General features: G+C 42.3%; 1 protein-coding gene across 1 annotated transcript in view; it reads right to left on the bottom strand.

The window, feature by feature from the left end:
- LOC134447327 (F-actin-capping protein subunit alpha-2) overlaps positions 1-16,743 on the bottom strand; it is a 20,846-nt gene continuing 4,103 nt past the window's right edge. Inside the window, exons 3-12 of the mRNA XM_063196737.1 lie at positions 15,953-16,082; positions 10,240-10,303; positions 5,643-5,694; positions 5,377-5,440; positions 4,617-4,823; positions 4,007-4,086; positions 2,663-2,741; positions 2,233-2,304; positions 1,468-1,530; positions 1-872 (exon numbers count right to left, since the gene is read on the bottom strand). Of these exons, the coding sequence (XP_063052807.1) occupies positions 732-872; positions 1,468-1,530; positions 2,233-2,304; positions 2,663-2,741; positions 4,007-4,086; positions 4,617-4,823; positions 5,377-5,440; positions 5,643-5,694; positions 10,240-10,303; positions 15,953-15,991 (861 nt within the window). The 5' untranslated portion in view covers positions 15,992-16,082 and the 3' untranslated portion in view covers positions 1-731. The remainder of the gene's footprint in view (positions 873-1,467; positions 1,531-2,232; positions 2,305-2,662; positions 2,742-4,006; positions 4,087-4,616; positions 4,824-5,376; positions 5,441-5,642; positions 5,695-10,239; positions 10,304-15,952; positions 16,083-16,743) is intronic.

The raw sequence follows: 16,743 nt of genomic DNA on the forward strand, positions 1-16,743 counted from the left end.
TGACAGACAAGATGTTTAATACATGTATTATATTACAATGTGCCACTTACAGTCATGTCTGCATCAATAAAAATAGGGACATGTGGAGAGTGCAACTGCAATTTCATGATGAACCGAAAGAACATTTCGTGACAAATGACTCGTTAACTAAGCATTTCACTAAAACTGCCAGAAACATGAGGTGTGAGAGGGATGGTCATGATTAACGGTAGGATGCATCTGTCATTATATAACACATAAAAATCTTTGACATTGGGAGACAGAGAGACAGCCAAGTCATCAAGCAAAACGGTGTGCAAAAGATGAATATAACCAAAAACACTAGCTAGTTAATAGGATTTATCTGTTGTTTCTTTTTTTTCTCCTGCCAAATAAGTCAGACATAACTGCTTCGAACCGAGTAATTGCCATCATTCTCCTCTAACATCAATATTAAATTATTTCAACTGTTCTTTTTTTTACCTGAAGTAAAAAACAAAATACTTCACAAGGTGGCATGATTTTTTTTTCCTTTGGCACGTTCTCACTTTTCCTCATCTCCTTTGACATTTCCTTAAGATATATTACGGTATTTTACTTCATGGCATCTCTGCAAAAATTCTAGTATAGGTGAGTTTTTTTTAGTAGGACTACAGTTCACTTTTTTAACCATGGTTGTGTTTTTTTCCACCCCCCATGAACCAAATTAGTACTCTTACAATTCATTTATTCCAGTCATGCAAGGCTTCCATTTAAGCATTCTGCATCTCTTTTCCAATTTTGTAACTGAGGATTTTGTTCCAGTCGATCTTGGTGCGTGTAACGGGAAGCTGTCGGCGTAAGGCTTTGAAGGTAGTGTCCGACATGGTCTGATAGTTCTCGTTGATGGCGGTCTAAAAGGGAGAGCAATGAAACACCATGAGATCACATGTAGTTTACAACCACTGGCCACGTGTGCAATTGAAGAAGAACTGAATCAAATTTACACACATGAGGAGGAGCACACATGAGAAAATGTCTTACAGAAACGCATTACAACTTTTCACTGTGCGTGTGAACTGCACTAGTTTGATCAGATTTGATTAGTTATGCCAAATCACGAAGACGACTTCAATGGTGTTGCAATGTGTGAATGTTAAACCGTTTTCGATGGAAAATGGTATGGTACACAAGTACAAGCATAAACATAAGCATTTAAATTGTATAGGATAGTTTTGTATGATAATAAAAAAAAATAAAGAAAGAAAGCCCAACTGGGAAACTCCAACTCCCACCGTCATTGTGACAGCACTCCACAGCACACAAGTGTTCACTGCACACTGCACACAATGAAATTGCATTTGCAAATGCATGGCGGGTCGGAAGTCGAACCTGCAACCTTTGGGCTACAAGTCTGACGCCTTAACCGCTTACCCATGACTGCCCACATAATGCTAACCTTATTGTGCAACCCAAACCTACAACACTAAATTTGTTGCGGAAACCAACCTGGTAATCGTTTTCAGCTGCTTCCATGATCTTGACGAACTCCTTTGCGGTCTGTGCTTCATTCTGTTATGACAAAAACACAGAGAAAGACTTGACTTGAATGAAAGCCATATCAATACAACAATCATTTATTCTCTAGGTCATAAGTCACTATAAAGCAGATGGAGACTCACCGTATCTCAAAGTCAAGGATCCTGGCCTTGCTAGGATGTGAAACGCTCAGTGATTGGATACTCAGCAGAGTTCACTCAAGTGTATCCAATCACTGGGCTTTTTCACGTCCTAGCAAGGCCAGGATCCTTGACTTTGAGAAACAGCCACTGTTTACTGTTTTCAGGCCACTGTTTTCAGTTCTCTGTGCGAGTACCAGTTCCTGTTACCAACTACTCTGGAAACTACTCATTTTAATAACATCTTACAACATGTAACCAAATAAACTTGCTGATGCCTACACTGTCGTCACAGTTGTCTTGGGGAAGAATTTTTTGTTTTTTTAATTGGTTCGCATCATATACCAACTTTTCTCGAACACCGTCAGTGCGAACATGTCAGTTGGTAATAGATCAGATGTGGGAACTGGCATCAGCATGGTTCTGTCAGGAGGTAAGAGACTATTGACAAGAGCTTTTGTATGGCACTTCATCAACAGCTGTCTCTCACTGATGTGCCCTTGTGTAATGGAGGCCAAGTAGCAGAATTTGGCGTGGAAATGTGCGGGAACACCTCTGTCACACTCGTAAATAATAAAATCTATGCATCACTTACAGAGATGGTCATGCCCTCCTGAACTTCTTTATGGCTGACCAGCTGAACGTTTCCGTCTTCATAGTAATGAACCTTCAGGACAAGAGAGGCAGGACGAAAGCTGAATTAGCCATTTGTTTTCAGGCGACTTTTAGAACAGGGGGGTACATTAGGAAGCTGGTTCAGTAGTAAACCAGGTTAAGTTGAACTTGTGGTAGAGGTAAATAATCAAATAGAAGAGCCTGGAGTCTTCATTTTCATGATGCCTGGAGGCACATCTATTCGCAGGTTTACCACTTCCTGTAAGTTAACTAACCCTGGTTTATCATGTAAGCATGTTTTTAGTATACCCCCAGGTTTACATGGTTAACTCTAATTCCAATCCCAATGAGAATACATGTGTGTGTATTGGCTACATGGGTGTGTATTGGCTACATGTGTGTATCCATACCTGGATCTTCATGATCCCGGCCACTTGAGTAGCAGAACCGGAGATGGTGAACTTCCATTCGGACCTCCAGCGCCCATTCCTACAAAAAGAACGACACATCTACACATCAAGGATAGTCCTTTGTTTTGCACATACATTAGAATTCTGGCTAATGTCACCATGCTGTTGTACTGCTTACACAACCCCTTCACTCGTCAGTGTCCAAAGATGCTGCATTTATTTTTTTCAGCCCTTTCCGAAATCCTAACCAGCTAATGGCGGCATTAGTTTGTTTACATGTTTCGTAAACACAATCCAATATATCATCCCAGAAGTTGCTTCTGTTGTGATGTGTCTGTTGATGTTAAAAATTGAAATGATGAGCATTTTCCAAGTCATTTTTTGGGTAGGGTGCGCAATCCAAAGTCAAAAGTGTCAAGTCTGTTGAAGAAAGTAGGTCTGCACACTGCGGAATAAGCGCCAAAAATTAACTGCATTAACAAAAGTTTATTTTTTGGAGCTTATTCTGCAGTGTGCAGACTTACCTTCTTCAACTGGAGAATGATTCAAACAATATCAAAACGTATGCCTCCATCAGCATGCCTGGATCTCGAAAGTGGTGGAACAGTAAAAGGCTGCATCATAAGGCACTGACGAGTGAGGGTAGTGTGAGCAAATACAACTGCATGTTGAAACTGGGCAGAACTCCGTTTTTAAGAAGCTCAAAGAATACATCAGCACACAAGCACAAAGTGATTGTTGGGCGATTACGCCATCAGACACTGAGCTCAGTAGAACTCATCCTGCAAAGATAATTGGAGGGGACCTTATCCAATTAGTGTAACCTGATAACAACACCACATGGTGAATTTAATATGGAGGTCCGCTGACAGGGTTGCCAGATGTGAAAAAAGAAAAAAAAAGTCCAAAAACCACCTTGAGGCACCCAATTTCAACTAAATTCAAATGACTTCTATGGCCATGAATCTACCCAATACCCTTTTTTTAAAACCCAGATAGTCATTCGTAACAACCCAATGTGGCGGGGAAAAAAACAATCTGGCAACACAGTCGGCCGCTGGTTTCCTGAGGGGATTGCTCATCCCAACATAAATGGTCTGGAGGCAGCATCTTCCTGGTTTAACGTCAGCCTGTCCACCGTGACAGGCTTTCACAGTCACTGAGTGACGAATTATCAAGTGATCAAAAACAATTGGCTTACATTGCCTCTGACCATCCTGTGAAGACTTCGCTACATCCATAGAGATTAAGATGCTAAAATGAAATTCATATAACGTAAAGGCATTTACACAATCATACTGCACCCAACAGTAGTATCAATCAATAATGGAAAAAAAAACTTACCAGAAGTTTTTTGGCTGAAACTGATGACACTCAATGCAGACAATGATAGTTTGTTGTCCGTCAATGGTTTTCGCATAAATCTGGAAAACAAAAACAAAATGTTTCTGTGACACTACCAAACAGAAAAACAAACATAACCAGGAATGCCCATATACAGTACTAACACTACATCAATGATCTCCAACAAGTGCCGTCTTAGGAAAGGACGGTTACTGTGCCAAAACACTAGGCCAGTGATTCTCAACCTTTTTTGAGTAAACGCCCCTTGAACTCAGCATTAACTTCCCAACACCCCCTTGACCTCATCATAAGCCTACCAACGCCCCCCTTGGTACTGAAAAATAAAATAGACTAATGCAACCCAATGGTCACTAAGCCCTGCCCCCACTCAGCTGTATCGTTCTCAACGCCCCCCCCCAGGGCTCCCCAACTTCCCCTGGGGGGCTGTAGCGCAAAACACACACACACACACACACACACACACACACACACACACACACACACACACACACACACACACACACACACACACACACACACACACACTTAATTTTATGTTAGTTCCTTAATCAATTTGTTAATGGTAAGAAGTCCACTGACTGTGACTTACGGTGCAGATGCCGTTTGGGTAATGCTCCTTCACGTAGGCCCTGACCTCGTTGTCCACGGCGCTCCTCCAGGCCTCCATGGCTGCGTCGGCATCGTGGGGTTTGGGGTCGCTCGCCTCCTTGCGCAGGTGGTCGAACTTGAAGGAGATCTTGTTCTGAGGGTCCAAAACTCTGCCGTTGCCAAGGTCGCCATGTTCTGTGATTAAAACCTACGGTAGAAAAGAGGAAAAAAGCAGAAATATATTATACAGTATATATTTATATATATTTATTACATTACATTTGGCAGACACTTCAGTACAAAGTGACTTACAGCCAAGGACATACTCATAGCATACAACACTTGCAGATACAAACTGCACAGGGAAGATACAGAATATATTACTATTAAAAACACATATATTATTACCCTTTACAACTGTTATTAGTTTAAGCATCTTGTTTGTTTCATAGATCTGACCTGTAGAGGCTGATCTATAGAGAATAAATGGTGCATTTAGAGTTGTTTATCAATATTGTCCATGTCAAATAAGGCATATGATCTCATTACATTCTTCTAAACTCAGCTAGTTTGTGTTATTCAGCAGGCTCTCCAAGGCCCTATACTAAGAAGCCTCATGTCCTCATGTTCTTAAGAAAATGAGGACTCAAGGCTCTTCTATTAGATGATTAACCTCTTAACGTAACCTGGTTTACTCCTGAACCAGCCTCATAGAATAGGCCTCAGAAATTGGAGATTGTTGTGAGAGGAGGGTGTCTCACCTGTTCCTCGTAGCCATTGATCTTCACAGGGGTGAACTGATCCAAATTATACTGTGCAAAGGCGCTGCAGAGACGGAAATGAAACAGAATAATTACTGTTAGGTTCTGAAAAGGAAAAAAAAAACTTGCAGAACACAATGGTCCCATTTACCATTCCAATTGATTGATTGACGAGGATATTTTTATATTTAGTTCTGTTACATTTTAAGAATTACTGGATGATTCTACCACCAAAAACGATCCAAAAGACATTAAGGCTTACTCACTGTGCAGCCCCTTCCCGGAGAAGATTGTCATTGTTGAGGAGCAATCTTACATCTGCAGGTTAAGACAGGAATGACATATCAATGAGAAGCTCAAAACCTCAGACACACAAAGTGACTAAAAACAGAGACAAAAAAGAAGGGTGGGGGAGAAAAGGTGACAGCAGAGAGAGGATGACTGGCGGACAGCCGTGACAAATCTATCCAGCAGCAGCTGACATGAAAAAGAGGATGGCTGAGCGCCGCAACATACAAGAACAGAACACCAAAAATGTGTTTCTTGGTGATAAGAGGGATGAGGCTGCCCAAAAAGAGCCTTGGGAGATGAAGTTAAATCACCACAGTAGGATTAACTGGATCATTTCCCTTGCAGGCCTCTGAAATCCCCAGGAGTTCCCTCCCGCTACAGTGCGGCTGCTGGATGTCTGGTGGTGGTGCTGCTGCTGCTCTACCCCACCCCCTCCCTTCATGCTAGACTAGAGAATCTCACATCATCCCAAATCTAATAGATAATGTCAAAAAATGAAATGGGGGAAAATTAAAAATAATTGCAAGATTTCAATAAAAAAAAAACTGTCAAGGGATAGAGTTCATATACAGTAGATGGCATGTAAACAAAAGACAGTTCCCGCGGTAAAGCATGTCTGTCCGTAAGCTCCTTTATTCGCATTACATGACAACTCGCTCATTTTCTGGACTGGATATATATTTTACCCAGTCCATTCCAAATAGGACTTATGTCGAAAAATGGGGGGAATATGGGACATCTTAAAAAGATATTTCATCATGGCAACATTTTAGGATTTTATGACAAAATAAACACATTTCAATACCATCTTTTGGTGTTAGAACATGCAAGTCATTTAATGTCATTCGCATTACATGCTAACTCATATATGCTTTTCTGGACATTTTTTTTTTACCACATCAATTTCAAATTGGATATTTAAAATAGTGTAAGTGGCAATGGGTAAAGGGCTATATTTGTTTAAAGATGGCCACTTCCTAACATCAAAAGCATGGCTTTCAATTATATGCTTTGTGCAAGGAATAATGCCTTTACAATGACCTGGTGAATAAAAATGAAGTCAGATCAGGAGGAGTGTTTACAGACGTCTTGTTTGTATGATAGTCATGCAGAGTGCATCTGGAGGGACAATGATAATATCTCAGTTCCTTATTTCTCGAGGACCACCCCCCCCCATCCCCTCCACCCCTCAATTCACTTTGTATTTAAAATGCCTTTTTTTTTATAGAGAATACTCTTCGTTTTGCATCCTTGCCTAGATTGAATTTGAAAAAAGGGTTCAACTGGAAAATATTAAATTAAATGGTAAATGCACCGAGCAATGTAAATGGTTCAATAACGAAATGCAATAAATTCATTTAGACATCATCCATGTTACTGTTTTGAGAGGAACCTGACCCAGCGGAGAGTGATGACAGCAGTGACATTTTGGTGGCTTTTTGAACTGGCGTCGAGCTTTCGATGTCCAAAACAAACGAGACTGTCAAAACAATGTGCGGCCAACAAATACTTGGCCAACCATGGCCTAATGGAAAGGGTAACTAGACTGCCTGTGCAGTCGCCTTCGACTGCTTAAGGTATATCCCCGAAACGCGACGCTTCCAGTCCCCCATCATTCCTACCACTCCCGTCCACCATTTCGGAAACGTATATGATACATACAGACGTGACATGACGTGCATAGGCTTAAAACCAAACGACTATTGTGAAAATGAAGCAAAAAATGGGGCAAATGGTAATACTGTTTTAATGGTTCAGTAGATATACCACATTAGGTACAGTGTAATAACCAGTGTAACAATATTTAATACAATGTAATTGTTTTACTTACATCATGTGTTTGTGCGTAAGTGGTATTACATGGTATTGCATATTGTTACACTGGTAATACACTATATTACATGGTATTGCATACTGTTACACTCGTTATTACACTGTACCTGATAATGCATATTGTTACACTGGTATTACACTAGTATTACATGGTATTAAATATTGTTACATTGGTTATTACACTGTACCTAATATGGTAGATTCACTGAAATGGTGAACCATTAAAATAAGGTGTTACCGGGCAAATCAATCCACCCAGTCAGAAGTTATGGGCCAAATGAAAATTCCGCCATTTTGAAAGTGTTGTCTTCCAAACTCGAATCAGTTCATGAACCTACCCTAGAGCATTCACACACAAAATCTGGGACAAATCCATCCACCCGGTCAGTAGTTATGGGCCAAAGAATAATTCGGCCATCTTGAATTCAGTCATCTTGAAAGTGTTGACCTCCAAACTCGAATCAGTTCATGAACCTACGCTAGAGCATTCACACACCAAATCTGGGACAAATCCATCCACCCGGTCAGAAGTTATGGACCAAACGAAAATTCGGCCATCTTGAATTCAGCCATCTTGAAAGTGTTGACCTCCCAACTCGAAGCAGTTCATGAACCTACCCTAGAGCATTCACACACCAAATCTGGGACAAATCCATCCACCCGGTCAGAAGTTATGGACCAAACAAAAATTCGGCCATCTTGAATTCAGCCATCTTGAAAGTGTTGACCTCCAAACTCGAATCAGTTCATGAACCTGCCCTAGAGCATACACCCAAAAAATCTGGGACAAATCCAAACATCCGTTCAAAAGTTATCGCGTTAACACGAAAGACCTTACGCGGCGGCGGACGCGGCGGACGCGGCGGACGCGGCGGCGGCGGACGCGGCGGCGGCGCACGCAAAACCATTACATCCCCGACGCTCCGCGTTTCGGGGATATAAATAACAAGTATGAACCCTCTACCAGTGACATAAAAACATGGCAATCTCAAGAGGCCGCCCGTCACTCTCAAAATAGCTTCAACGGGCCCCACAAATGACACTCTGTTCAGGCTACCATGACCGCTAATCCTCCGCCTCAATAGTACTGCCTCAAATGCAGAGCTCATCACTGACCCAAAGGCTTAACTAAGCCAGAATGAAAATATTACTCTTGCCAATGAAGCACTCAGTACTTCAGTGATGCAATTAATGTGTGGTACCTCTCAGTAACTGTTGCACACCACAATGCTTCTTGATAGTTGTATATACTCATTGATAACCACTAAAAACAATTGAGTAATGCTACCTTCCACTGTTGACACAAGTGACTTATTAAAGGTGGTGAGAAAAAAAAAACCTTGCTGGGTGGTTAATCCGCTATTTGTATTCTCTCAGATTTAATTAAGGACACGTCTCTGGGCCCTGGAGTCCAAAAGTCTAGTCCATCTCTCCATCTCAATTCCACACTGATGATTCAATTCTTCACTGAGAATGTATTTTTCCTGCATTCATTTGGCTAGGTAATGCCATGGCATATCATGGACAGTAGTGACCACCATGGGTTCTTTCTAATAGAGCTCCGAAGTGGGTGACGACGAGTTGTATGCACAGATTAGCATTTTCACGGAAATCTGGTTTCCAGGAATATAAATTTTAACATTGGGCTAACAAAAATGTAAGACAAAGGTTAACAGCTGTCATTCGCCTATCCCTGCATCCTTTCTTTGGTAACAAATGGACCAGCACAACAACACGTGTGTATTTATCAACCTAAACATAACGATAATAAAGTAATGTTGCTATACCTTGGCTACTCGTGAATTTTTGGGAACTACATCTCACATTCTTGCGTGAGCTATAGTCGCACGAGCAAACTTCTCCCCGATGGTAAGTTTTGAAAGTATACTACTAAACCAAGGCGATTGGAGTAATTGCAGTTATGGCACTATTAACGTTTTATCGAAAGAGTGTTACCAGGCGTGAAAAACAACCTGTATCAGAGCTTAGTCAGAAATATTTCCAAAGTCTCGTACTAGGAAGGTTTGTGGCGGTTTGCCGTGGTTTACCATGGTCACGGCTTGTGAAATCTCCCTCCTGTAGCCTGCCAGTTTTCCGGGTTAAGCATGTGATAGCAACATCGTATTTATGTTGGCGTTTGACACAAATATGACCAATCATGTCATCCCTACAGCCTATTGGCTATTTGTAATACCCTCGTCAGTTTGCGGGGGTTCGCTAATCGCGTGTTTGCACACACACCTTATTCGAGACTGGTCCCCATTCCATCCATTCCATTCCATTCCCCATCCATGTTCGCAAATGGGAACCGGAAAATCCTTAAATGCTAACAAGAAATATTACAGTCTGCTACATGTTTCCGGGTGACTTCGGAGCTCTATATGCCAACTCCCGTCCTCCCTTGCCTGCTTTTGGCCTCACGATGACATAACTTATGACAGAAACGTATTTCAATACCTTCCAAAAGCGCAATACTAATGTCATCTTCTCATTTGCAATCAGGATGGTGAATGAAGAAGAGTCCCCCAAAAGTTGTTGTGGCTATAGGCTGACGGCAGGGAAACTTTATTGTTTTCTCCATGGAGGCGGGGCATCAGAGAAATGTGAGGACACAAGCACAGGCCAAGGACGGGAGTCTGCATATTGGAAAGAGCCCTTGGAGCATTTCATAAAATTTGAAATGGCCCCTCAAATAAAATAAAAAAACAACTACAACAGGCAATCTCCAAAAAAGCTTACCATTAAAGACTTCATTGAACTCTCCTGGAGGGGCATGGATGATGAAGTTTGCCGCTATGCGTACCTGTAACACATTAATCATATAACTGAATGAATGAATCAGAAAGAATAAAGTTAATTCATGACATCTTAATGTATTCTAGAACACCTCGGACCCTTTAGACTTAGAATGCGTTCATCCAGCTCTAACATATCCACATTTTTCATTAAAAAAACTCAAATCTCAAGAGCCTGAATGCAGCGTCTATGTTGCTCCAGGTGCCTAGGTGAATGTAGTGTATACGCAGCATCAGCGTAATATGGGTTAAATAAAGCTTTCTGACTTTCCAATTCAATATATGTAAGCTATGGAACATGAACAATGGGGCTGATGAAATTTACTACGATGCCCTTGCCCTGACTCATTTTGAGATTCCACTTCTTAACAGTCCATTTATAGTCATTATATCAATATTGTCCCTCCTGATAACAGCTCGTGCACAGCCCAAGCCCCATGACAGAGCAAGAGGCATTGAGAGAAGTGCTGTACCTTTCAGACTGATTGATTATTTCAACTGCAAAAAGCACAATACATGATGTTAAGACCAGGACAAACGGGAGCCATGCATGTGTGCACACTTCATAAAGTAAAAGGCCAAACAGCAAACACAGACGGAGAAGAGCGGTGACTGTTTCTGTCCCCACATCTCTGGCTGTCAGCCACTTCCTGTTCTGCGAGGTCACATGTCCGACCTCTCTACCACTGTCGCGCTCCCTCATGACCGTAAATGGACATGGCACTGAGGCGAATGACAAAAGCTTGTGGTGGTGGTAGAAGACAACACAAGGGAGGATTGCACCAAGGGACGGCAAAAACGCAACCACGGGTGTGCCATGCTTCAGTTGGCGAAGGCGCCACACAGTAATATCCAGGTAGCTGGGTTCGAGTCAAACGCAAGGTAATTTCCCGGGTCATTCAGGATCTCCCTCACTCCCACTCATGTCCTGTCCCTCTCTCACAGTCCTATCAAAATAAGGACATAAAAGCCAAAACAAATAGTTTTAATAAAAGACAACATGCGTCCACCAGTGAACCAGCCTCCAATCTCCCTGAGCCTATACTACAAAGCTGGCCCAGGAGTAAACCAGGTTAAGTTAAGAGGTAAATCATCTAATAGCAGAGCCTATTGTCCTCATTTTCTTGAAAAGACAACATGCATCCACCCAGTGAACTGATCTCCGATCTCCCTCTCTGAGTATGAGGCAATGTTGCACTAATGAGACGGAAGATGTGAGAGCATGTGAAACAGCGAGACTAGGGACCAACCGCAGGGCATGTTGTTTGGGGTAGGGGAGTGGTTCCCAAACCAGGGGCCAGGACCCCTAAGGGGGGTCGCAGAGAGAAGTAACTTTGCAAAATTAACGTGAAATCCACAGGTTAACAGCTAACATAATAACACAAATCGGTTTGTAACGGAATTCACTTGTAAATGATGTTATTTAAAAATATTAACTTTTCCTGTGAAATAAAATGTTAACTTGGCAAGGACAAAAAAAGGCATTTGGAATATCAGGGTGGGGTTGCGAAAAAACATTCATAGGTTCAAAATGGGGTTGCAGCAGAAAGCGTTTGGGAACCACTGGCGCAGGGACTTCCGCTCCGCAGGGTACTGTAGGACCAGGGCATGTGCGTCACTCAGGGCTGATTCCCCACGGAGGGGATATTAGGGCCTGTGTGCTGTGCACCTCCGGGTGCAAGATAAACACACACACGGAACAACAAAGCAGCCCAGAGGATGAAGTGATGAATGCGATTAAAAATGAATGATGCCAGCTGGGGGTGGGGTGGGACTACCTTGGGGCCGCATGACTATGTGTGAACTCAGAAGGTTCAAGCTCATGTCACAAATTACACCTATTGCATAATGCAGCATCATGCATCTGCAGTGCACACAAACACACCGTAATTACCCAGTGTGGGCACCCATGGTGTAATAGTTAGGGAGTTGGACTGGAGATCACAGAGTGGCAGGTTCGTATCCTGCCCTTACCTCTCCCCTACACCTACATCCATGGCTGAATCTTGAGCATTGCTCCAGGGGCTGTAACCAATAGCCTGTACTATCTGTAGGTCGCTTTGGATAAAAGAGCGCCAGCTAAGTGTAATGTAATAATGTAATGAGTGGTCATTAGCTCCAGCTCTGTCCTGAATTGGTCATGTTACTGGTGTGTTCACAGGCTAGCGATTTCAGTGAAATCCCAAACTCTTTTTCTACGTGTAGCCTCAATGCATCTTATTCAACAGTTAACTTGAGTCTGTCCTCCTGAATTTAAGACAAATGGCTAAATGGATATTAAGTAAGAGTAACATTGTAAAAACATTGTAATGACGCCACCGTAGTTCAGAGCAAAGCCTTGGATAGTGACAATGACAAGCCAATATGAAACTTAGACTTGATTAATTAAGTGGGCTCTTCCTGAATGCATCATCTTCTATTGACTTATGTATGACCCTTCACTCGTGAGATTCAATGCTTTTGGTTTCGTCTTCTATAGATTAAATGGTCCCAAAATGTCATGTTGCATGCTTTTCCCTGGCTACTGTCAGCATAAAGCATCATTGTTATCGTATGGTGGGAAGTTAAAGACATCACCACCGTTTCATTTTCAACCAAGGTTTACTTTTACAGAGTAAAAATGGCTATTGAGGTGATCACACTTCAGTTTCTGGTTACAAGTATGTGGGTCTGATACTCGAGTTATTATAGTGTATACATAAATACACATTCTAGGGGTTAAAAGTCTCTCTATGTTTAATCATACACAACTCTCATTGGTGTCTGGTGTCATTGGAGTGTACATTAAAAAAGAGATGCATTAGAGATGCGATGCATTAGCAATTGCCGCAGTGTTCAGAAAGCATCAATGTAATTGACTGGCTCATCAAGGTGGTAAACTGCCTTTCTAGTTTTTATTGCCATTTCAACATTTTAACCCCCACCCCCCACACACAGTGTTGAAAACTCATTGTCTCATATCGTGCCACCATGTCAATATAGGGGCAGAGAGGGTCAGACCTCTGAAATCAAAAATTGATTTATGCTACTGATCATAAGTAATGGAACTACAACTGCACAGTCGTCGTTAATAAAGAATAAATCTATTCTTCTTTGGGTTCACAAGAGTGTACAGCAAAACGGTGCAAGACTGTGTCACGATTCAATTTGGAATTGTTTAAAAAAATAAAAAAAAAATCTTTCAGTGTTATGTGCTGAATTAATACATTATTAAACACAGGCCAGCTCTTCACATAATTGCTGATGTGGTAACACAAGGGCCATGCTCTGACAAATACATTACCACTATTTAACCCTTTCCTCACTTTCCTTTCTTAAACTACAACAATTCCATTTGCCAGCCTGAATCCTGTGACAGTGACTCACTCTACACATTTTTTTTAAAGTACAAGGCGAAGTACAAGATGCCAAGACACTTGCAGATTTATATGCAGACTTAATGCAGCAATGAAATCAGTTGTTCTGATTGAGAAATGCTACAGTGAGGAGGATGCCTGTCTGCACTACTAGGCTAGTAGTACTAGCACTGCCATGGACATGCTGCAAGGTGCGAGATGCCGGAAAAGCACTTTGCAGCTCCCAAGTGGAAACTTAATCAAGCCCTCTGTGATGAGATAAGACTTCAGCACTGGGCTGGCAAGCCGCTTGGTCCCACAGTGGCCTTCAGACTGTATGCAGCACTCACTGCACTGCAGAGACAACTTGACACTAAACACAGTGCAATGATCCATGTATGAATTTATGTTTTGAGCAACGGAGTAAATGTCCATCCATGGAGGTTTTTACATAGTGAGACCAAAGACAAATTTCATGCGGGCATAGCAATGAAGACTATTGTATTGTATTTTATTGTATTCTGCTCTATTCTATTCTATGCTTTCACTGTTAAGTAGTCTGGTTTTCTCCATTTACTAATCGCTGATCACAAAAGCACCAACTAACTTCAACAAGCTTAAGACAAATCAGGGATCCTACATCCCTTTCGAGTAAATTCAAGTGGACATAGCATTGCCATATATTTCATGGTGCCATCACAAGGTGCACATTAATCCTTTATCCTCACATTGAAAGTGACTGAAACAATGGAAATGGTGGGTTGGCATCAACAGATTGTGTGGGCATTTAAAAGTGATGCAGAGAGATGCAAGAACTCACACAATGCAATGAGTGATATTGCTCAGACATGTTTCATGCACTGCTGCACACACTGAGCAATACTAAAAGACCACTCGATATGGGGATATGGGGGAAACGCTACTCTGCCAGCATTGCTCCCAAAGTCCACCAGATGGCACAAGACATTACTATTGTAGCTCACATGCAGCAAAAACCGAGAGAAACAAGAAAATGCTAATTTGCTGTTCCAAGACCTGCTGCTCTTTATTCCCAAACCATAATGCCAGTCACGAATTTGTACTCCAACAACAACAACAAAAGGTAATAATAAAGCTGCCATTCTTGCGCTCATAAACAGCCTACATTTCCTCTTCTTGTTAACAGTGGATGGCGTGGCATAACCACAACAAGACATTGGCCTACTTTAATCCCTCACATTCTGCTGCCAACGGGGCCACCCTACATGCTCTTAGTTCTTGTTAAAAAGGGTCATGGATTCCACATTTCCTGGCCTTGGTCCTCTTCCTGACCTCAGACATTAACTGGCTCATTACATTTCTCTTTTAGTGGTTCATTGTGTCAGTTGCATGTTCTGTCAGACAACCATGACATGGGCTCTTCGCCTCATTCTCTAGGCTTGGGTTTTGAAAGTCTCCCCCTGCATCTGTCATACAGATAGTGCTGTGGGCTTTTTGTCACAAAGATACAAATGCTATCTATGCATATAGTTGCTTGCTGCACATAACATCTTTCACTGCACTCAGGACCTGTTCCAGACCACTGAGGCCTCGTTCGAATGAGGAGTTGTATAATAAACATAAACATGCATGTTAGAGAACTGTTAATTGGCATCCATATCAACTTGTGTACTGATAGCAGCACACAACACTGGCCAATGCAGGAAATGCCCACTTCATAACTGGCTTACGGGCACATTTGTAAATGCTGAGGTTGCTGGTGGTTTCAGTGTCTGTTACTGCACTAGAACTGTCACTTGAATGTGCCAAAGTTAGAGTGCAACTCACGGTAGCGCCTACCAGAAGTGTCGACAACACCTCTGGTTTAGTTCGCCTGCAGGAGAACACACGACCAGAATGGGTGTGTTTGCCTACGACTGTCTTGCTAATGCAGGCTAACAGGCTGGTAACGGGCTACTGTGTGTTTGAGTAGCTAGCGTTAGCAAATAATAAAGATTGATTGTCAAAAGGCATAACTGACCAAACACGCATTTTACCCATTTGGGGCCAAGCAAATCAGCTAATAAAAGTGTCAAGCAGCTTGATTTCTATTTTAGAGTTAGGACCGTACAAGGAGTCTGGCGATTCAGATTCTCAAATGAGCGGAAGTTGGGCAGTGGCTGCCGAGCTAAAAATACTAACGTTAGACGAGCAAGCAAGCTAGCATCGGCCTGGTAAATACTGACTGTGCAAGGTACACGAAGCAGACAAAATCATTCATGCCACCACCAGATTCAAGAGACACAACGATAAAGTGGGTTTGCGTCCACTAAGTAGACGACCGTCATAAACAGTTGATCCTACCTTCTCATCATCGGAGAGCTGCTCCTCATGATCCGCCATCTTCCCTTCCGGCACGACAACCGCTCATCATCTGCCGACCCTGACGTCATGGATATGGGCGGAGTCCAGACTCAGCTTGCCATGAAAACAACTTCATTTTGGAGTATTTGGGAAATAAAAAATTTGTAAAATAATAATGATGCTGGGGCCACACCTTTTCAAGGTGGATGCAAGGATGCAAGCTGATTGTGGATGGTGTCTATCTTTGAAGTGAAAAATGGTAGATGATGGTAGATTACATCAAACCTGAGCTGGACTTACGTATTTATACTAAAGCTATAGGAAAAAAGCCCAGCAAAGGCTGTACTTTGTAAGGATGCTTGGGAAGGCTGGGCTTAACCCCTGCCCTCTCACCCAGGCCTACAGAGGACTAATAGAGAGCATCCTCAGAATAGGCACCACGGTCTGGTATGGCAACATCACATGGGCTGAAAAAGCAAAATAAAAATCAAGACTGTAGAGCAGATTACAGGCACAACACTTCCCACGTCCCAGACAGAAGAGAGCAGAAAGAAGCATTAAAGGCGCACTGTGTGGGATTGTGGACAGAGTTGGTATTGCAAGATTTGCAACTATGCTATAGACCCCTTTAGAGTTTGTAAACATGACGTAATTTGGCTGTTTGCGCACTGCTGCCTCAAAATCGTCCATGCTCCGTTCATTTGTACAGAGACTCGACAGGTGTTTTTTTCCAAAATAAGATAACGGTTGCTCGCGCTAACTTCAGATATGCAGTGGGCACCACAGACACG

Source organism: Engraulis encrasicolus, chromosome 4 (assembly GCF_034702125.1).
Source record: "Engraulis encrasicolus isolate BLACKSEA-1 chromosome 4, IST_EnEncr_1.0, whole genome shotgun sequence".
NCBI lineage: Eukaryota > Metazoa > Chordata > Actinopteri > Clupeiformes > Engraulidae > Engraulis > Engraulis encrasicolus.